General features: G+C 37.7%; 4 protein-coding genes across 4 annotated transcripts; 2 read left to right on the forward strand and 2 right to left on the reverse strand.

Moving 5' to 3' along the window:
- Positions 1–2709: 2709 nt before the first annotated feature.
- LOC147856771 (uncharacterized) lies at positions 2710–7175 on the forward strand. The gene is made up of 8 exons (XM_087328909.1): positions 2710–2995; positions 4149–4263; positions 4416–4526; positions 4993–5168; positions 5266–5610; positions 5684–5809; positions 6242–6667; positions 7064–7175. Exons 1-8 carry the CDS (start codon positions 2750–2752, stop codon positions 7130–7132), a joined length of 1614 nt encoding a protein of 537 aa, XP_087185035.1. The 5' UTR covers positions 2710–2749; the 3' UTR covers positions 7133–7175.
- On the forward strand, positions 7162–8552 carry LOC147856772 (uncharacterized). Its single transcript, XM_087328910.1, has 3 exons — positions 7162–7454; positions 7677–7792; positions 8079–8552. The coding sequence occupies exons 1-3, from the start codon at positions 7241–7243 to the stop codon at positions 8100–8102; spliced, it is 354 nt and encodes a 117-aa protein (XP_087185036.1). The 5' UTR covers positions 7162–7240; the 3' UTR covers positions 8103–8552.
- Positions 8553–9631: 1079 nt separating this feature from the next.
- On the reverse strand, positions 9632–16297 carry LOC147856773 (RAF-like serine/threonine-protein kinase 20). The gene is made up of 9 exons (XM_087328361.1): positions 12559–16297; positions 11809–11907; positions 11568–11723; positions 11300–11463; positions 11057–11204; positions 10525–10647; positions 10334–10421; positions 10010–10177; positions 9632–9921 (listed from the first exon to the last, which is right to left on the reverse strand). The coding sequence occupies exons 1-8, from the start codon at positions 15505–15507 to the stop codon at positions 10011–10013; spliced, it is 3894 nt and encodes a 1297-aa protein (XP_087184487.1). The 5' UTR covers positions 15508–16297; the 3' UTR covers positions 9632–9921; position 10010.
- A 3210-nt stretch (positions 16298–19507) lies between these two features.
- Positions 19508–22035, reverse strand: LOC147856774 (putative histone chaperone ASF1A). Its single transcript, XM_087328969.1, has 3 exons — positions 21692–22035; positions 21210–21325; positions 19508–20661 (listed from the first exon to the last, which is right to left on the reverse strand). The coding sequence occupies exons 1-3, from the start codon at positions 21798–21800 to the stop codon at positions 20104–20106; spliced, it is 783 nt and encodes a 260-aa protein (XP_087185095.1). The 5' UTR covers positions 21801–22035; the 3' UTR covers positions 19508–20103.
- Between the last annotated feature and the right edge of the window lie 1293 nt (positions 22036–23328).

Raw genomic sequence — 23328 nt, forward strand, 5'->3', positions numbered from 1 at the left:
TCTGAAGTATTCTACACGTATTCTATGATTTAGAACTGTCATTTTTCGAATTTTCACGTATTCCACGTATTCTAAAAATTTGATATATTCTATGTATTTAACAAGTATTTATCATTTCAAACAAGTTTAAATGTTTTTTTTTAAAAAACACTTTTAATTTTAAGAAGTATTTAATGTATTTTACAAAGTATTCTACACGTATTCTAAGTATTTAACGTATTTTCTCTATAAATTACCTATTTTAAGTATTTTAAAAAAAAGTTGGAATACTTAGAATAAGTATTGTATGCTAAGTATTCTACAACAATGGCTTAGACATTATCCTATTTAGTTAAGCTCAACACATCCTTGGCAAGAGTAAATTGTTGTTTTTTTCTTTTGTGGAGTGTATTGCACAGTTATGCTAACAATTCAAGCTGAATTGAGCATGAAGTGAACGCACAACTCAGATTTTCTTTAGGATCATTAGCATCCCTAAAATGCGGTCATGGTAACTTTTAAATTTTGTATAGGTGTGCAAGAGAGAATGTAGATGTCGGTTGTTTAAGTTTTGACATGGAAGAATTTACGATAGTCAATCGTTATGAGAAGCGTTAATTGTCAAACCGTTACTTAGATGCCACACGAGTCTTCCTTATTGGGATTCCTAAGTTCAAATATGTGAATCTGATGTTTAGAGAGGTAGAGTTTGTGGCTTTTAAAAATTTGAGGTTGTGAGTTCATTAGGCTTGACAATGTGTTAATAATTATTTGCACAAAGAAATGGCTTTGTGTTATGGAAGTCGACATGAGGAATGCTTTTAAGATGAGCTAATGGTCCTAAAACTCTAGGTGGTTTTGCGAGATTAGCCTAAGAAAAAGAGTAAAATGAGTCGATCATCCATTTTGTTGTCGACCCTATTGGTTGAAAAGTGTAAGGTATGTACTTCTTGTTTAGATCAGTTCGTAGGGATCATGGTGATGTGAGTCAAACCATGCATTCGGTCTTATTGTGGGGAGTCCATAGGTCTTGCTATTTTGGGTAGTCTACAGATATTGATAAGTTCTTGCATTTGTACTTTTAGTCTACTATGAGTAATGTGAAAGACCATCTTTTGTTCCACTTTTTTATGTGGAGAAGGTATGAATAATTGGCATAATTGCACCTATAATTTTGCTTGATTTGAAAGTTCCCTAACAATAGGAAATAGTTATCCCAACATAAATCCGTGTGTATTAAGAATTTGTGTTAATGCCTACAGGGATCGAGTGCCCTGGTTTATGTAGTGTACTAGTAGGTAGAACACCATTGAAGAATGGAACACAATTAGGTATTAATGATTGGGACTGAATTTCCCTTGGAAGGGAGGTGTGGTAACTTCTCCATATCCCATGAATCATGGAGACATTTTGATATGAATCTTCCTACTATATTGGTGGGGTAGCCATCTTTATTTCCATGGTCCCAACACAAATTTGGCATGGGTAGAACGTTGCAAACTTTGTATTCATATAGAACAATCATTACGGTATCCATAAGTCAGGATCCCAAGTTGCATCACCTTTCGCCAACAAAGTGAATGCAAGGATAGTGGCTACCGATAAGAAGAAGAAGAATCTAGTGACTTTGTTGTGCATGAGAGCATATGAGCATATGGGTGAACCGAACCATGTACGTGCACTACTATACATGCATATTATTGTTGATCCCCAGGCTACAAAGCTTGGGAACCCTCATGAGTCCACAGACCAAGTGACTAGAAGCACGAAGACAATAGATAAGGGCAGTACTGAAGTGAGCAACCCGTCATGCATAAGGTTTAGAGCATGTAGACAAGCGATGGCCATCATTGAGGTGGGTGGTGTGTAGGGATTCAACAACGGTTCGAGTTTGGCTTAACCGGTTTGCGAATTTCCAAACTTGAACCAAACCGGTTCCTAAACTGGTTAAGGCTATAACCAGTTTGGCCAAGTCGGTTAAGCCAAAACTAGTTTAGCGAAGCCGATTAAGCCAAAACTGGTTTGGCCGAAATCGGCTCGAGCCATCCCAAACGGAGTTCAAATCGGTTAAGGAAGCTCAAGCCCAGACCGAACCGAACCGCTGAACCGTTTAAAAATGGTTTAGTATCGATAACAATAAGAAGAATATACATATGTATATACTATACAGTACAAATATGTATGTAATGAAATTCAGGGTTTGATTTTATTTTTCCCTCCACAAATCTTTCCATACATACATATCTCTCTGTCTGCCCTGCACTTCCATTCTATCTACAACACCTTCTTCATCCTTTTTTTTGTTGGGCGATTTTTAATCCTTCCTCTCTCGCCATTTGCTGCTGTCTCTCTCTCTCTCTCTCTCTCTGTTTCCCCAATCTCCCTGCTTCAGATCTATTTCTTGGTTAGGGTTTCTCATTTTGCCTCTTAAGAAAGGTCAGAGCTTTAGTGTCACAATTTTTATTTTTTGAGTCTTCTCCTCTGTTATCACAGCTGGGTTTGTAGTCATTACTTAGGCCTTTCTAGCAATATTTTTGGCAGGAATTAGGATTTCGTCGAGCTCTCAAACAAACCTTTTTTTTTTTACGGTTTCATTTTTTTCTTTTTCTTTCTTTGGCATGAAATTAAGATTCAGTTTTTTTAGGGGCTCCATTTGGCAAAAAGCAGAATATCCTGGAATTTTGAAATTAGGGTTTTAGTTTTAATTTCAAAGTAAAGGCTCTACAAGCTTAGAAGCAACAGATTAAAAGCGTCAGAAGGCAGGGATTCTATGGAGAATCATATGGACACAAAAGAGGAGGCCAATTTGGGCTGGGACGATTTTCCCTGCTCTTCTTCATCACCACCCGATAGATATGTTTCTTCATGGAGACCATGGGGTGATAACAATAGGTTTTGTTCGGGCGGTGATCTTTCACACTGCGTGGATTCTGTTACAGATGGGTGGACAGAGTTCAACCCTTGTTCTAATGGAGAGCTTGAGGAGTCTTTCGAAGAGAACGAATCAGATCACAAGGTTTCTTTTCTCTTCCTTTGAATCTCAAAGTGTTTTGCTATGTGAAATGTTAGAGTTATCGGTTTTTACGAAAACTGAGATAATTGCATGTGAAATATTAGGGCTATCTTTTTTTTTGTATAAAATGATCTGCGTTTTTATCTGAAAAACTAGATTTACTTATTTGGATGTTTAGGATTTTTTGTTACTTTTATATAGAATATCAGGGTCTCTTATGTGGATTATTAGGGGTTCCTAGTGTTTTTGTATGGGTTTATTTGTGGAATATCCTCGTATTTTAAGGTTTTGTTGTTTCATATGTGGATTTTATGTAATTTTTATGGGGTTATAGGTTTCTTTTGTGGAGTCAGAATTTCATCAGAGTCTCTTATTATCTTCTATGGCATACTTTGGGTCTCCTATTGTCATATGGAAAATTTATATTTCTTCTTTTGGTCCTGGTTCCGGTGTTTACATAGTATATGTGATGGTGAGCCTAATTGATTCTCATAGAAAGTTTAAAGATTTTTCACGTTTTGTGTAGTTTGAAATTTTCTTTCTTTTATCGAATGGTAGGGTTTCTGCCTTTCACACACACACACACACACACACACACACACACATATATCACATTATGATAATGGTAATGGTGGTTCATGCTGTTTGAGGTATTTTTTCCATTGCATATGATGGCTCATAACATGTAATTTTTTTTTTGCATGCTTTACCTGGTTTTATTACCAATTATGAAGAATTTTACATGTATCAATGATTAATGTATATATTTTTCATTTTTTTTAATAAAGGCATTGCTTAAATATTCTATCTGAGGGGTGCTGTAGAGTTTTAATGTGTATATATTTTCCTGGTTTGAGTATGGATCATGATGAATTCATGTCTCAGGAAATTTTTTGAATTCATTTTATTTGGAGGTTCTCAGGACAAAAATCAGTTTTATCTGGTCCTGTTAAGAATCACAGATGAGAAATTTCATGAGGGATTGCTGGTAAACACATTCATGTCTTATCTGCTTTACTTGAGATCCTGAAGTTTTACTTCATTTTCTAGTTTTCTTGGGGATTGCAAAATCATAATACTGAAGATATGCAATGCATGCATACATTTACTATAACATTGATCCATCCATCTTCTCTTTCTTGACCTATATATACAGTATGCAGGGCTCATAAACTTGGGCAACACTTGTTTCTTGAATGCCGTTCTTCAATGTCTAACATATACAGCCCCTCTAGCCAACACAATGCTGAGGAATGAGCATAATGTATCCTGTAAGTAGCTTCATCTTTCAATAATATCGACTCCCTTATCTTGCTTTTGATATCGCACGTATTATTATAGAATACAAATTTTCTATGCTTTTTAACTCTCCCGAACTAGATCTATGCGAGGAGATTTCATTTTGTTTTTTATTGGATTTTAGGTCAGAGAAGAGGATTTTGTGGAATGTGTGCTATGGAGGCTCACATCAAGACTGTTTTGTCTACATTGGGGGGGACTATATCTCCTTCATTCCTTGCGAATAATCTTACCCGTATCCTCTCAGAGATCTATTTGTACTTGTCCTCAACTGCTGAATGGGATCATTTAGTCCTCTTTTTTCCCTTTTAGATGACTCATCTTTTTTGAGCAATTCTCAACTGTAGAAATGTATAATATATTTTTGTCAAATACAGAATAACCAATGTCTCTCTCGGGTGATACTCAATTGTGAAGATATCTAGTTTCTTTGTTTGGTGATTCTCAACTGTATTTAGTGGTATCAAGCTGAAGTTATTAATTTCCCATAGAGCAGGATAGCACTTGGTCATTTTCATTAAAGTTCAAGAGAAATTGCTCAGTTAGATCTATTTATCTGCCTATAGATGAGAATATCTAGTATCATATCCATTTTGATCTACTCAATTGTGAAAGTATTTAGTCAGTTGTTTTCTGGATGATCCTCAATTGTAGTAAAATTTCAATGTCTTTCTTTTTGGGTAATCCTTGACTATTATTAGAGATATCAAAGTCTTTTGTTCCAGGAGAGCAACAGGATGCCCATGAATGCTTCTTCTTTCTCATTGAGGTTCTGCAGAAATGCAGCCTGTCCAATGGCAGCAGCACAGCCCCAAAATGTATGACTGAGGATACTAACTTTGTGTCTGATATATTCATTGGACAGTTAAGGAGCCAGGTAACAAATAATATCAATGAATTAATATCCACCTTGATGTTGCATCAATTGACCGCGTACCAAGGAACTAATGATAACGGGCTTTTCTCATGCTTAGGTAAGATGTAATTCATGCTTCCATAGCTCTGATTCAGTTGAGGCTTTTCTGGGTCTTAGCCTGGAGGTTGAGAGCTGCCACTCTGTAGAAGAAGCTCTCTCCAATTTCATGGCAGTGGAAGAATTGCAAGAGGACAGCAAAGTTTCTTGCTCAAAATGCAAGGAAGAATCGAACCGATCAAAACAATTGAGTTTTGATAAGTCACCTCAAGTCTTGGTGATTCAACTCAAACGTTTCAAGACAGCTTCATTAATGTTCCCCACCAAGATAGAGAAAAACATTAGTTATGGAACATCCCTTGACCTTACATCTTTCAATAAAAAAGACAATGGAGTACCAATCTTGGTAAGTGGCTATAGTTTCTTAATTCTTTTTTTAGTTATTATCATGCTAAGTGCTATTTCTCATTAATTTGCAGGAGCATGACTGGAAGTATAGGTTATATGCAGTGCTAGTGCATTCAGGATGGTGTACAACATCTGGTCATTACTACTGTTATGTCCAGACTTCTCCGGGCATTTGGCATTGGATGAATGATAGTGTGGTATGACACTGCTTTCTTTGGATGAATTACAGTGTTGTACAACCTAGCAATGCATCTATGTATTTATTCACATGTCTGTTTATCATTGAATCCTGGGAATAAACTTATCTACTTGTTCACATGGGTATTGATCATTCAACCGTGGCTGGCAATGCATTTTTATGTGTATTCATGATCGTTAATCTCTGAAAATGCAGTTTTATTTGTATTGTCATCAGGATTTTTTGAATATATCTTGCCAATTCACATTTGCATTTATTCATGTAAGTGATAATAGGCTAAATCTAAACATCAGATGCATGTGTATATACTTAATCACTTAAGGTTGATACATTAAGCCCCATTGTGACACATCTGTATATCTCATCACTGGAGGACTGATCAGTTAAACCCAAGCCAATGCATTTGTATGACAATATCTTTGGCTTGCAGGTAACTAGAGTGAGTGAGACAACTGTTCTTCGTCAAGAGGCTTACATGCTATTTTACATACGAGAAGGTGTAGATCAATTACTGATCCCACCTCAAGCTGCTGCTTTTATTAGTGAAGAAGCCTGTTCTAATGGTTCATATCATGGAATCCCCAATATTGTGAAAAACTCATTATCTGCGGTTGAGGATCATGAGCCTGAGGTAGTGCCACTTCCTGAAACCAATGCTGAAAATGTGGCTGCTGATCATTCTCTGGGGAAAGCAAAATCAGAAAGTGATAACAAAACTTCGATAGATATTGTTGGACTTGGTTCTTTGGATCATTGTTTTTATGGGTTGGAATCATCGAATCTTGTGAATGAAGTTGAAATTACCAAGGCTCAAGACTCTCGTTCGGTGAACCTGCCTGATGGTGGCTCAAAGCAGGTATTACCTGGAAACATTGGTGATGCTTGTCGATCTGAGAATTGCAGCTACTAGAGCCAAACAAATCAGATTCAATAGTAGTATGGTGATTATGAACCAAACTATGTGTGTCACACTGATGAGATATAATAGAGGGGACTGTATTATATGTATGTAGATGAATACAAATTGATGTGGAGTTGGAGGGTAAATTTTTTTTTATCACCATTAAGACATGCATATAGATAATAGTACACAATCCTTGTTCCAAATGTATCTATTCAGGTACACATTGGTATGTATTTAGAAACCCACATATAGCCTAACAATTGGATTCCATGTTATTAATATCAATGCCAATATATAAATGTTCCATTTCATATCAATGCTAAAATATATGTGCTGTATTACATACAGCCTTTGCATTCTGTAATTGAGACAAGTATCAACTCCAAGCATGAAAAGAAATGTCTACATCCTATGTAGGTTGAGCAAAGATTGTCTTCAAAGATTCGGAATCCAGAGACATGTGATACAACTACTCATGGAGGATCTAGTGTTCCTGAACAAAGCTTTAGGCGGTTGTTAAGTCATATGCCCTCTAGACGACGAGAAGCATTGCTTGCAAGTACGCTAACAAATGTCCATGATCCTGCTAGACAAAGCAATGTGAAAGCTCCCAATAGAGCTTTGGACTCTAAACTCTGTAAAAAACCAAGGAAACAAAATACTGCTGTCAAGGTAGCTCTTGTAGATGATGCACCGCGGGGGCTGGAGAATAAGAGGAATGGAAGAAACAGATTACAAGGTTAAACAAAGATCCTAAATGGTGTATATGTATTGTATAAGTACTTTTTCTTCATGAAGTAACAAATTTTAAATTTTAAATTAGTTTGTCTGCTATTTTAAATTTTAGAATCTGTAAATAATATGTACTTTTTTTCCCTTTTGAAAGAAAATAAAAATACATTGGTTTTGAAATAACAACAAGATTGATGCAATGCCCCTGTTCTTTTTTGTGTATTTGCAGAAAAGGCATGGCAGAATGATTGCAGCCAAGAGGTTGTTAGAAGCCGGAAACTACAGCGAGTGGTGGGGAAAGGGGTAATGAATGACTTCATAGAATCAGGAGCTCACCATCAGAAGGTAGTTGTAGGAATGACGGTGGTGGTGCGCTTTGGTATTCTTTTCTTATTAGGACCAAAACACTAAATACCTATAGCTCTTTTCTGGGTATTTTTACCACTGAAACATCCCAAAACTTCAAGAAATTACAAGAATACTGCTCTTTTAATTATAAACTTCTTATAATATATAGAATTTCTTTTAGTGGACTTCTGATCTCATAAATTTTATTTCTGCTTTTGTGAAGCTCCAAGTAATTGGTTGTGTTTTGCTTCTCTTTCTAATTATTTATTGATTTGTTTTTTAGATACCCAATATGGTGGACAGTTAAGAGAGGATGGACGAACCTCGTTGGTTTGAGAATGCTGTAAAGATAAAAAATATATACGAAAAGGTACAAGGAGCCTACTATATGCATATTTATCAATTTGGGAGAGTTGTGAAATTGTATTCACACTCCTGGATTTGATGCGGTATCTTTCAGAGTTTTATAGCCCCGAGCTGCGAATACTGCTACTTGGCTTTTGTATCGTATAGCGACTGTCTTGATGATGTATTGGTCGAGTGCCAAAAACATGATCCAATTTGTATATTTCATATCGCTAAGAGTTGATTTATTATTGCCCATGATTGCAAGGAGACATCATAAGCAGCTTTCTTGCAATGGCTTGCTTCGTTTGTATCCATGTTTTACTATGTTTTGGTGGATTTGCCGAAGCCCATCATATGGGCTTCTAAGTTCACAATATTATTTTGAATCATTTTGACAGCTCTTGTTGCATCACAAGGACCTACTAATGGTGTCACATGATACTGTGTTTTATACAAATTATTAATGTTGATATTTGTTCGTGTTTGTGGAATCTGTTCTAAAGGTGGATTTAAGTAATCAAAGCAAGATTCTTGGATGTAAAGCTTAGTACATGGATGCGTGAGGATTTATAAAAAATAGCCTAGTTGTAAGCCGAGCATTAGGCCTTTGAAGTCCTCTCTAGATGAAGGAGGGTCTTGAGGGCCTTTCTTCTTGGGATGGTGCTTTTTCATTTTACAATTGTGCAACATTAGGGAGACTAGGGGCTTGGGCTACACGGAGGAGGCCAATGAGCCAGTGCTTGAGACAAAGGGGATTAAGTTTAATCACAAGAGAATAGAACAACCAAGCACAAAAAGTTAGTAATCAAGGCTTGGGGTTCCTATTTATGCACAAGAGACATGACATTAACGAGGTACGCGGGAGGAAAATAAATAGATAAGGTAGGTGGCAAGCTGCCTTGATGTGAGGGAGGTATATACATGTATGTATAATGGGAGATTGATTCTTTGATATAGGTGCTTTTACTTGTTGATTGGTCATTGCATTGGGTGGAAGTTTGGCGAACTACGACTTGAGGGACATAGCATAGGGACATAGATGTAGTTGGTTAAATAAGGGACATACATGTATAGATCACATCTTAACTCCAGTTGTATTTACATTTATGTTTATTTTACTTTGTTATTCCAAAGATAAGACATCATTTTGAGATGTAATCTCTTGATTAGGTTTTAAAAACTTAGAAAACTTTAATATATCTTTCCATTGTCTTATAGTCAAAATTGCTCACATTTGACTAGCATTGTTCAACATTGCACATATTTCATGGTGATTATTGAATTTCATCAATGCTCTAAGATGTTTAAGCATGTTAGTAATGTGTAAAGTTCACTCGTTTAGAATATAACTCTCTTCATTCGATGTGAGGTGAGAACTCATTCCATTAGTTTTACTTGGTGTGAATGCTCCTTTCTAGGTTCTTCAAGTGATTCACACATACATATTGATTTTCGGCACAAAATGATCACATTATGAGTTTCTTGATCTCAATCAATTATATCCATTGACATTCTTCTCATTTTATTTAGATTGATAGTTGTCGAGGTAAAGCCATCAAATGAACTTCCTTATGGCGGAGGACCATGCATGCAAACTTTTAGAAGGAGATGTCCACCAAGTATACGGCAACTTCACAGTTGGTCAGGCTTTTCGACAAACTTATGGTTGATCCATTCTCTTGCTGGCTTGTCAAATAGGGTCGATGTCCCCAATGAGCACGTCATGAGATCGAGTACTGTTATATACGAACACAGCACTCGAACAATGTTCTGTAATACTAAAGTATATACAAAAACCAATTACAAGACAAAATATGTGCCGATAGAGATTTAACTGCACCAGATGATAGAAAATTTAGTATATACATCACTTTATGTCCATTTTGGCAGCAATTGATCTTAATTCACTAGAAATCGTTGCAAAGCTCGGTCTATCTGCGGGATCAGCTGCCCAACACCTTTCCATCAATTGTTTCCAACTGGGGTCACTCCAGTTTGGAATCAATGGACGTAATGTATTATTCACAATGCCACCTATTATAGTACACAACAGAACAAACATCATATACAATTCCAGCATCATCCACTCACATATTTTAAGACGTATGCAAAGGATTCATCTCCCTGGAGCTTTGAATGGAATTTCCAAATTATCATGAATTCAAAGACTTCTATTTCATATTTGTATACCTATAATTGTACCACAGTGCATGTTTGCATATGGTTCCTCTCCTGTAAGGAGCTCCCACATAACTATCCCAAAGGAGTAGACATCAATCTGCAGCAATTTGTTTCTTTTATGAGAAATAATGCTTGATGAAGAAAAGGAAAATGCCATACCGATCTATTTTTACTCTTAAGAATGTGTGTTGTTGACTCACTTTCTCCGTTACCATGGCATGCTTCTCACTTAACAATTCCGGAGCCATCCAAGGAAGTGTTCCTCTGATACCACCGGAAACCAACGTATGATGTTTCACTTTTGAAAGTCCGAAATCTCCAACCTGGAACACATTACAATACAATACATTTTCCACACTCAAGAGACATAAATGATCATGGACATGATGCCCTTAGCTTCCTTGCAACATCCTAGAGTACTCTGGAAGCTAGATCAAGACATGATCATTGTTTTTCAGGAAATTTTAGAGAATTCCAATCAGAGTTATTCATGTTCATAACAAAAGTGGAGATGGAACAGCATCATAAGAGAGTGAATCATTTCTCTTGTGAATGGACTACTAGTTCAGAACCTTCCTTGGAAGAAAACATTGTACAACGTTGGGTATTCTAGTTAAGTTTGAACATTTAGGGGTATTCCAGTAAATATCCAGAAAGCATGGTTGTTTGGTGTTTTCTGTTAAAATGCCAATGGAGCCATCAGAATTATAAAAAAAAACATTTGAGTTATACCTTGCAGACTGGGCGGTTTGAGTCTCTCATGTTCACAAGAAGATTTTCACTCTTTAAGTCAAAATGGACAACATTCTTGCTGTGCAAGTACTCCATTCCAAATGCAGTATCCATAGCAATTAAGAGACGTTTTTTGCGATCAATAGTTCTATATCATATACAACCCATAGAGTTTCAATAAGAATAGAGTTTCAATAAGAATGTTGATGCAAATCTCAGTTAAAACATATCAATAGAATATACCTATCTTTCTTTATCAGAACCTGTTTCAAAGAACCATTCACCATGAATTCCGTGACAGTTGCAAGGTTACCATCAGGTCCATCAGGCACTACTCCATAAAATGCGACAATATTGGGGTGATGAAGTTGGCTTAATGTGCCAGCTTCACTCCAGAAGTCTGAAATCTACTTGAAACACAAGAAAACAATAGTTGTTGGATATCTTACTTCTCTTAGTTTTTCTGGTTGTTAAAAGATCGACCATTAACTTAGTTTGAAAAATAATCTACCAAGCGCTCCTGCACTGAGGGGCGACACCCAATGAAACAGCTGGATTTGATGCGCTTTATTGCAACATCCGAGCCTCTCCATTTGCCATAAAAAACTGTTCCATATGTCCCTGATCCCAGCTCCCTCAATTCCTCAATATCAACATTTCTTATAATCTATACAATATTTAATGGGAAATCGATAAGACTTTGTAGCTTCCAAGATTTTACATTTACAAAATTTTCAATGAAAATTTTAAACCTGTAGACCACGTGCTGTAGCCTCTGCTTCAGCTTCAATAACTGATGACTTCTTTTTAAGTTCTCGGAAGCAAAAACTGTCAGATTCACTTTCCTTTACCTGGATTTAAAAAAATGTTGTAAAACAAAAATATCATGAGCAAGCCAGAACACAAGCTTGAATCTTACTCTCCAGTTTTAATTGAAGCTATCCTAAAGTTCAAAGATGATTATACGCAATGCACACAATATAATACATTAGATCTCTTCTCACTGTGTCTCATCCATTAGAAATTTCATTACACGAGCACAGAGCTCAATATCCTGTTATATATTATCGTCATTAATGGTTGCTTTTTCTTCATGTGTATGAGGCTAACAGAGCCCTTATTAACCCTTCCTTTGCCAAGTGGGTAGAATTCTCTCACCATGAAACTCACATTGTGACAGCTTCCAAAAAAGGGCTCATCCTACTAGGGTGCATGCATAATCAAAGTGAGAAGAAAGAATGAAAGAAAGACTTTACGGATATTAAATGTACGGTAAGCATATGTACTTCTCCCCCACAATATGGGGATTGATTCTAAATTTAATAGCAAAAGAATGACATCTAGACTCTGGAGATTATAAAGAAGATAAGGTGCAGATGATCTACACAAATTAAGACCTAAAATGCTACCGCATACAACAAAAGTTGTGAATCTAACATACAAACAGTCTACATTGAATTATAAAAATCGGAGTTCAAAAAACAAACTCCACTAATTCGTACCTCAGAAGATAGTCCACCTGAAACTTGATCGTGTCTAATGGACTTCTCCCATATATTTGCATTTGCTCCTGCTTCCTTATTCCATTCTCTAGATGAATGTAGAGGTGAGGTTGGTTCCTTTGAAGCAGATCCTATGCCCTTTTCAAAAATCATGTTGCAATGCCTTTCAATAGCATCTTCTTCCCCTTCTGCAATCTTTCCATCTGCCCTTTCATTCGAAAACTCCAAGACAGATGAAACTTTCTCATTTGCGAGTTCCTCTCCCAAGGACATATCTTCCTTGATCCAATTTGCACTATCCAGAAAAACACTTTCTTCACTATTTTGAAGTAACGAATTCCTAGAGTTTATGCTACTTGTTGGACTCCGATCAAACACCGGTGATGCAAAAGTAATCGAAGATTCATTTCGATTAGTCCAACCGAGCGATCCACTCGGCCATGACAGTGATATCATGTGCTGACCTTTAATGGAATCCGAGAAGCCTTCTTTATAGAAACGGCCTGAGGAATTAGCATCTAATGAGCTGCAACCACGACCAATTTCGGACACCTTATATGCTGAGGAAGAAACAGGCAAACACTCAGCTCTCTTTTCATCTATGTCTTCAAACAGATTAATGGGCCTAAAAGTTGTAGAATAAGACAAGCGGACATCAATTTCTTCATCCTCACTATCCTCATCTGTCTGCATGCTTAACCAAAAATAATCATTTTTAGGTGTATTGATTTTTTCAGGCAAATGAGACACATTTTCCTTGTGGTAAACAACATGATCAGCATTCCTTTTCAGTCGATCCTTACTGGCAGAAGCGATAGGATCAAACAAGTCTTGGGTTTGAAAAGTAGTCCCAGACATAGTGACAGCATGATCGATAGAGCTCAAAGATGTTGAATCTGAACCAAAACTAGAAATTCCATGTCCAACATTAGGTAAATCATCCAACGTAAATGTGACTCTTTCCAGAATCAGATGATCCAAGGGATCTCCTTGATTGGTACCAGGAACCCTTGAGTTTCTGGAATTTGATATAATATTCCTGGCCTTTTGTACAGACTCTACATCTCTTTGATGATCCTGCAAAGGATGAGAAGATTTTCTTGTCTTGCAAGAGTTTCGAACTTCCACTTCCACATTCTGGTGTTGATCAGTAAGCTCTTCAAAATGTCCTTCACAATCTGTATGAATATGTTTCTTTTGTTCCAAGATTTGTTTTCCATGAAAGTCAGGGAAATTACAATGTTCTTTTGCTGAACACTCACTTAGATGATACTGCACATTCTTCTTCTCAATGAAATGTGTCACTTTACGATCATGTTCATCTACTTCCAAACCTTTCACACTATTTGACTGTTGTTGCCATGAACTATCATCTAACAGATGATCAACACCATCATGTAGCCTAGAAGAAAATGATAATCCTCCATTGCTCCTGATAGCTTGATTCCCAAAATGAGATAAGATTCTGTTGTGTTTATATTCTGTCGTGGACCCATTGATTCTTCGATGTACCTGCGAAGATTCGTGATGACGGTTGCATGTTGTACAAACATCTTGAGATGAGGATGGATCCACGTAGAAACTTGTTACACTCTGTATATGTGAGTCATGAACATTCAAGTATGGAGACGGACATTGAAATGACGATATCTGATGATCAAGATCAGGGGTCCATTTCAATGGAGCATAACATTCATGGCAGTGAAATAGTGCAGCTTCATGATCTGGTGGATGAAATATGGGCCCCTGTTTATACATCTCCAGATGACGATACTGCATGGCCTCTCCTCTATATAGCTGATCAGAAACTTGACTAAATTGGTGATTTTTAGGCTGACATTGAGGGGGTATTCTACTGCATGAATGCTTGACATCATTCCACGTATCTGTAACAATGCTTGATCCATGATGATATTCACATTGCTGTGTCATACGCATTTCAGGATCATCTGCGTTCAAATTAACCTCCCAACTTGAAAAATCCCTAGCTTGATGTAGCTTAGGACTTTTTACAAATACTTGATTTTGATGACCCTTTAAGGTGCTAGAAGTATCCACAAAAATATCTCGGGTTGCTTCAGGTGAAACAGCATTTGTCCATTCCTTTGAGGCTTGAAAAGGAGTGTCCACAATACCCCATGGATTATGATATGCTTGCCTCAAAGAAATCAATGGGGATGATGGGGCTGAAGATACTGCCCTCGCAAATGGATTTGCAGAATAAAAAGGCCCATACTTTGTTGTTCTCTTTTCATGAATATGGTGAGGTGATATAACGTCCATACCTTCTTCAAGATGCATATCAAACATTCTTTCTTGGATACCATTTATTGTATCTACGTAAAACTGCACTTCTGGGCTGCAATCTTCAACAGCTCCGAGGGTGATACAACAATTGACAATCTCACATTGTGATGGATCATCAAACAAGAATAACCTTAGCCGTGTCATACTATGATTGGATTCAAGCTTATCATATTCATCGATCAAATTTTGCAAGTCCTCATCAGATGAGACAGATACAAGAGCGTCCAAATCCTCTCCTGGCAACTGATACTTAAGAATGGTATATGTAGAATATATTTCAGCCATTTTCAAAATAAACTCCCTGTAACTGAGGTTCCGATCTAGTGCAATAATTCGTGTTTCTCCTCCACAGTAACGAAGCATACCATCTCCGGGTCTAATCATGATTCTACCACCAAAGCTACACAAGAACTTAAAGCATGACCTCGTGCTAAAAACTCCAGGTCTAGGAGAGAGACCCTGCCCAAAGAGGGACGGTATAGTTTCACCTATTTTGGGTGCAACTTGGGTATCTTTCGATGGCTTGACTGATAAGGCTGGGTCAATATGCCCAAATGTTTCACTGAAAACATGATTTTTATGGTGAGTACGTTGCATTCGAGGCTCTACATGAGCCAACAAATCAGAAGTTATCGGGTTCATGTCTAGAGTGACCAAAGTCGAAGCAAGACATTAATTTTGGAAGTAAATGGAGGATCCATGGAAGTTTGCCATATGCCCAAGATCAACCATTGAGGGTGGTGTTGTGCAAGATGCACAGCACATCATGGCGTATTAATAGTCATATGGATCCAAGGTTTCATAGTTCACAATGACCCCCTTCCCTCTTGAATAGGGGCGATGTCAAGGTGCTAGGGTTTTGAAACAGGAGTAGGCTTAGCTTAGAGTTAGGCTTAGGATTAGGGCTAAGGTTAGGTTAGCCTTGGCGTTGGTATTGGGATTGGGATTTGGATTTGAGTTAGGGTAAGGATTAGAGGTATGATCACAAGCTAAAGCTTCTCAGGAAAGAGGAAGCCGAAGAAGAAAAAGACTTTTTGTTTTGGTGGAAAATAGCACATTAATCATACCTTTACAAACATGATGCGATCGGGATCAGCGGGTTAGGGCTAGCATTGATAGAAAAGGTGCGCAGCCACAACTTCTTGGCCAATGAAGGAAGGACATTAATCACATTCGAAATAGGTATTGGCATTAAAGCATTAAGGGTTAGGGTTAAGGTTGGGGTTGGAGTTAGGGCAAGGGTTAGGGCAAGGGTTAGGGTTAGGGTTAGGGTTAGGGTTAGGATTAAGATTGGTAGGATGGTGACAATTTCCAACTAACTAACGACTCAAGTGATGTGGGAAGCAGAAAGATAGAGATAGATTTCAAACAAACACACACACATACCTTATATGCAGGGGATTGCAGAGCAAAGGGCCTCTTGTGTGTGTGTGTGTGTGTATGTGTGTGTGTGTCTCTGTGTCTTTGTCTGTTATGCCAAGTGGACTGACTCTCTCTTCCTCTTCTGCACATTATTATTCCATGATTTGGGAGATGGATGGTAAGGAAGGGAAGGGAATGGGGGTATATTCCTTGTGGTCATGGGAATCACAGACAAGAAATATGCTACATATACATATGTATACATATATGTATACAGTATATACATACATACATACATATACAGTATACATACATATGTATACAGTATAATGAGACGGGTTCCTTTTTCTGTGAGACGGGCTCCCTCTTTAATTGGCGCGCTTTTTCGCGCCTTTTCTACAGCCACATTGGACGGTGCAGATTGCACGCGCCCTCATCTAGCGACCTGCACCGTCCCTCTCCGCGATTCCCTCACTTGCCCTCTTTAATATTTGGTAGTAGTTAGACACCACGACATACATATACATACATACATACATACATACATGATATATAGATACATACATACATATATATTCTATGCTAATAGTAAATTGTAATAATACCCTTCTCTCCTCCTTCCTTTCAAGAAATTATGCTATACATGATGATATTTCTATGTTGATACCCCTCCTCTCCCCCTTCCTCTTTTGCCCTTCTCAAAATATATACAGAAACTGCTACCCCCTTCCTTACTCTAGAGTCTAATCTACTCTTCATATGCTCTCATCTCACCTGTCCTGTCCTGTGTCCACCGACCATAAATCTCTTGTTGGTGCCCCGATATAATTGCTTCAAGACCTTAAGGCAACAAGAGGTAGGCCTCTCACCCTCAGGAGAGGGGTCGTGGGCTGTTATAACACACACACATTGCTCTCGCATGGACCATGCCTCGGTCTGTGTTGCTCATGTCTAGGTCGTGTCCACATTGTTCTTGAGCAACGCCATCAGGCCCATGTAGCATCATCATTCTAATAGATGTTAGATCACAACACCTTCGTATGGTTCTTGGTTCCCGATGCTTGATTATGTGCCCCCACATAGTTCTAGAAGACTGTGTGGCGGAGTGACATTAGACCATGTTTAGGTCAAGGATTGTCATCCTCGAGAAAATACTTAGCGTTACGCTCATTGATGACCCGAAAGACAAGATTGGCAACATTTCTCCAATATAAGCATGTTGGGTACAAAATTCATACATTTGTGCAAGTTGTACACATTATCCTAGATAATCATGTCGAATAGAAAACAAAATTGCCTCTAGACCATTCATATTTTTGTTACTATTGTATCATAACCACTTGGTCAACTACTTGTGCGGCAATAATTAATCCTTTTCAATAGGACGAGCATGAGCTAAAATTTAGGCCCTTAAACTTTTATATGGTAAACTTGTACAATCATTGATGTGGTACTCTTGCCATGATGGGTGATGGTAGTGAATGCCCATTCCTAACAAGGAAGCAAATAGCATCAATAAAGAAATGGTCTTTGTGATTCCTTATTTTGATGTGGCATTTCTCATTTCCTTACACTCATGTCCTAAATTCTAATATGTCATATGGATTCCATCTTATAATTCAAAGATGAACGTAAATTTCCACTAATTCATAAGGACGTTATGTAAGTGGACTATTTAAATTTTCGAGTATTGATGTGTTGTGCATGAATGAAAGTTTAAAGCATCAAGTTCTCATAAGTCAATTTTTGAATAGATTTATGAAATCTGCGTAGAAATCTTTCACTTCCTATGCTACTGTGATCTCTCTTTATGATAGTCACATGATTGGTATAGGTCTTCTTAGCTTTTTCCTTCTCTTTTCTGAAGCTACCCCTAGCAATACGCCATATTTTATTGATACTAAGTCCTTGGCTTGGAAAACCAATGTATTTGGTTAGATGACCCCTTCAATATGTGGCATTGAACTAAGGCCTTCTTGTCTTCTCTCTATTGTGCTTTGTTCCTTCACCCTTGTGTGCTCGCACATAAGAGGAGGTAGTGCTTCGCAATGTGCTTTTCCCATTATGTCTTGTTTATTTATATTCAATAATATAAGCATGATTCAAAAGCAAAGTCAAATTGATGAGGCTTTGCCCAATCATTTTAAATGGATACAATGATTTGGCATCCATTACATGTATCAAATCAGAAGTCGTGGCAAATATTGAAAGGTACATGAACAAATAAGCAATGAGATTTTCTTAGATAAGTTAAGATATATGGAACGCATTTTATTATTATACACAACAATTGTATGGATATGATAGAAAGGACCAAGATAGAATGGTGTATCATGGAGTCAAAATATGGTAAACTAAAGCAAAGAAAGGTTTTATTTCAACCCCCAAATTACTTTAATAGAAATTACCAATAAGGAAAAAGATGTGGTGCGTTGGTTGTGTAAATGACTTTACAAGTTCCACATGAAATGCGATAAAAATGCATATTAGGTTTCTTGAATAGAGGTTGCTCATATTCACCTTCCATGCCCATTGAATTTCCTTATGGATTATTGTATTCATTTGTCTTCACCTTCCAAATGCATCAAATTTCCTCGTGAATCAATCACTTTGATTCACCTTCCATGCCCATTGGTTTTCTTTGTGGGTAAATGGTTCATTAAGAATTCACCTTCCAAGACCATTGGATTTCCATATAGTTAGTTGGTTCATATCCCTGCCCATTTGACTTCTATACTTTTGATGTCTTTTTCCGTGAAGACTAAAGTCAATGTCTTTTTGCTTCCATGCCGTTCCATTAGGACTTGTTCAAAACATTTAGTGGAGAATTCATTTGAGCACACTTCATTTCTGAACTTTTCTTTGAAAAGCGAAGATGGCTTTGTTTTTCATGTTATTTGGCAATGAATGTAATAAGTTCAACACCTTTTGCCGACCATACTTCAATAAGGCATGGACCCATTCTTGGGGGGCAAGTTTCTATTGAATGCACTAGTCACCTTCAACCATCACACCACTCTTTGCTCCAGTTGTTCATACAAATATGGCCATATACTTTCATACTTTTTCACCATCTGAAGTGTGGCTGCTCACCTTCCTTAATTAAGAGACTTCCGCTTATCACTATACGATATGGCAAACCCCAATTGTATTCAATGAGCAATGTTCCTCCAATTTATGACATGAGTTTCTTTATATGCCCTAAAAATATGCATAGGTATGTGCAAGCATACACAAATGTGACTCCATCTGCATAAATAGTACAAGTTACTACAATTACTACCCATAAAGTGCATACATTTATAAGTTAAGGATGACTACTTGGATGCATTTTAGATCACATATATTACAATATCAATGCGATACATCTCTCTTTCTCATTCATGTACTGGAAGGAACCCCAACCATTTCTGTCATGTGTGCCCACCCTACTAAAAACAGAGAATTGGGTGTAAGGAGAACAAGTAAACCAGTCAAATAAGTGTGGGAAAATCGGAAGAGATAGCACAGCTGATGGTCAACTCATTTGTCAGTTAAGCTTCCATTTGGTATGATGTCAACTCATTTCCTGCCTGCAAAGCTTGACATAGGCACAATAAGCCAATCAACACACAGATTTTGAATGCTATACACATGGATGATTTCAAAGACTTCTATGCCACCATGCTGTGAAGCAAAATTCCATAATTCTCAAATGTAGAGAGTCCCGATCGAGAGAAATTTTCTTCTTTGGCCTCTTCATCTTGACATGATGCAATGTGTGAGTATTTCCTAGCATGCCATTTGCAGTGGTGATGGCACACAGTTAATTCATCTCCTGCCATAGCACAAGTAATGATTCAGCCCACAATTTGAATGCGGGTTACAGTAGATATCTTATGAAGACGTAGATGAGATCAAACAAGGTTCTTCTAAACCATGAGCTTCTTCTGGACCACCACGATAATGCAAAGCAGCAGCATTCTTCAAAAGCGGGGATTCTTCTATAAGAGAATCCTCCTTTTTAGCCCTCTTCAAAGGCAGAGACTCTAATGTAACAGAATCCTCATTTTCATAGGCTTTTCTTTCATCCTCTTCTTCCTTTTCTTCCCTTTTTTCTTCTGTTTCTTTTCCTTTGCTTTCTTCTTGATGCAATTGTATTATCATATCATCAACTGAACCGTTCTTCACATCGTTTTGGTGATTTTCTTTATGGAATGTTGCAATGGGAAACTTAGTGACTCGAGGCTTATCGGCCAATATACTACGTTGAACCTCCATGAGAGAGACCTTTCCCATAGGAGGCTCCTCTCTTAGCTTCTCATCAATGTAGTCATTGTTCACATAGTAGCCTATCCTCACAAACTCTTGACCTTTGTAAGAGCATGTCAATAGCATCACTGTTACACCGAGAATATCATCATCAGGTATTTTTGATGCATCGGGTGGATCGGCCTGCTCAACATACCAACATAGAAAATGAACTTAGGATTTCATAGACATTCAAATTCATATAATGATAACGGAAGACCCTGTTCCATTAATCAGATCCAATGTAGATACGTGATATTTTTCTCTAAAGGTCATTCGATCATGTAGTGCCCCATCATCATTCACTTTGTTATGCAAACTTTCTCACAAATTCATTGCATTTTCCCATTGTTTCCTACCGTTTCTTGTTATGGTGTAAGTTCCTGTAAATTTGTGACATTTCCTTATAGCTTCCTATCTTTATACTGCATAGCAGGAAACAGTGTCTTATTACCCCCAGTTTCTAGAACATACTTCAGAACGCCAAATGACTCCCTATAGTATGTATAAACATTCCTGCAATTTCTCTCATCTTTCCTCCTTATTTTTCTTATCCTAAATTTGTATAGACCTGTAATATTTTCTCGTCTCCTATTTTTGATGCATGAACACAGTAGATTCCTGAACAAATGTCTCTGTATACGCTCGGATCTCCCTCCACTCAGATAAATAGAACAAAGAAGCTTGCACACCTGAAAGACGAATCTGTAACTTCCCGTATTCACGGGCCCAACCAGAACACTTTCCAGAACTTGATCATATTTCTCATCTTCCGCAGATCCGATGTATACAAGCTTCCACTCAAGATCTGCATTCCAAAAAAAAAAGTGAAAACTTAAATCCTTAATTTTCCAGCTTTGATTTCCAAACAATGATCGAATAGAGAGGTATATTTTGGGAGAACTGAAACTCAAATCATTCCATTTTCTTCACAGATTTGTGAGGATTAATCAAAGAAAGCATACAGATTAGCTGATAACTTAATCATTTCCAGCGCATATGTGTTGAAGAAGATTGCGGATGAGCTGATAAAATTTTAATTATTTCGTTTTAACCACAGGATTATGACGTCACAATATATTAACTGAAGCAGCTTAAATCCGTCCACTTCTACGGCAATTTCATAAAACCAAGCAGCTGGTTGTAAAAGGACATTTTACTGAGGAGATCCTACCTTCTGCCAGAGGGAAATGGCATTCGTATGAAATCTCGAATTGGAAAGGGTTAAGAAAAGGCGCAGGATTGTCGAATACAGTAACGTTGGTAACGCTTACAGCACTCATTCTTTCTTTTTTCTGAAGATCGGTTGGCACAACGAGATAGTGAATTTTTAGAAGAAGAAATATGTCTTATCCCCTTCTTCGGTGCAGGCCGGATATTACCGAGAAAGCAATGCAGAGTTAGAGGAAGAAGGAATTCGGTCGCTTCTTAGGTGCAGGTCAGAACAGAAAACAGGCCAACAGGAGAGGATTGAACAAGCAGAAGAAGGAGAAGGCGAAATAATCCGTGATTCGATTCAATTGCTGCAGGTCGGATCGAATAAGAGAATCAAGGAATCGAAGCAGAGAAACAAGGCAGAATTGAGGAAGAAGAAGAAGAAGAAGAAGAAGAAGAGAAGACTGTCTGCTGCGCCTGTGTGCGTTTTGGTGTGAAAATTATAGGTAGCTATGGCGATGGCGAAGAAAAAGGGATTAGCGGGAAGGCGGGAAAGCCGAGCAAATTTGATGAACAAAAAAATGAATCCCTGTCTTCTCTGCGCTTCTTCATTTTATTTTTTCCCGCTTTTTCAAACGAAACTTTGTCTTTTGGTCAGATATCCAAAAGAAGAAGAAGAAGAAGAAGAAGAAAAAGAAGAAGAAGAGGCGTTAATAATGAAGAGTTTAGGGTTTAGGGTTTAGGGTTTAGAGTTTAGGGTTTGGACGAGCATTGCCTTTGTATTGGGATTGTAAATTTGATCCCATTTCTCGTAGTATGATTCGTTAATTCGGTGCACGGATAAATGGTGTCTTGGTGCTATGTTATTGTTGCCAACTGTAATCGATCGTGTCTTTAAGGAGTTCATTAGGTTCTTTGTAATGTTGTTGTGCATCATGGATGGGTAGGTTACCCCGTAGGCCGGCCAAAGCAATATCAAGGTTCGAAGGTTGTATATTGGATGGTAGGGTGATAAATTAGTTGACGAAAAGTCACTTATGTCAGCTAATAAGAACGAGTTATGTATAGCTCCATACATATATCGAGAGTCCAGTTTATAATGCCATCCTCGTTACTTTTAGGGTCAAATTCGTATCGGTAGAGACGCGTTCGATGTCACAAATTTTATGTTAAGCAATAACATTTGGTCTTGCACCATTAGGGTAGCTGAGTGGTATAATAACACTTATTTCACAAACACAACTCCCTCCCATCAATTGTGTGTTTTGCTAGAATTTTCATTAGAAGCTTGATGCAACTAGATCTTTGTTGGGTCATCTAAAGTAGTACAACACCTTAAGGAGCTTTGTGCCTATGTGACTGCCCATTGTTGTCAAGTTATTGAAATGGCCTTGTCTTTGTCATGGACAACATGAGGTCAAGCTTGTGGCACGAAATAGGTTAAAGGTAAAGAAGGATAACTAGTATCATTATGGAGCTGGAGGACATGTTCACGTTCGAATGGATGACGACATAAAAGCAAGTGGTGTGGACTAACCATTATGGCCCACTACGTTCCATGTTCACTACATATACGATGTCTCATTCCATTCTTTTTCGTCTTTCACTACCCTTCTTTGTGGTTTTCATAGGTCATCATGGTTAGAGCCATTGTAA

The sequence above is a fragment of the Azolla caroliniana genome, unplaced genomic scaffold, assembly GCF_043228905.1.
Source record: "Azolla caroliniana isolate FFs.n. ecotype wild unplaced genomic scaffold, voAzoCaro1.0.p SCAF_12, whole genome shotgun sequence".
NCBI classification, from domain to species: Eukaryota; Viridiplantae; Streptophyta; class Polypodiopsida; order Salviniales; family Salviniaceae; genus Azolla; species Azolla caroliniana.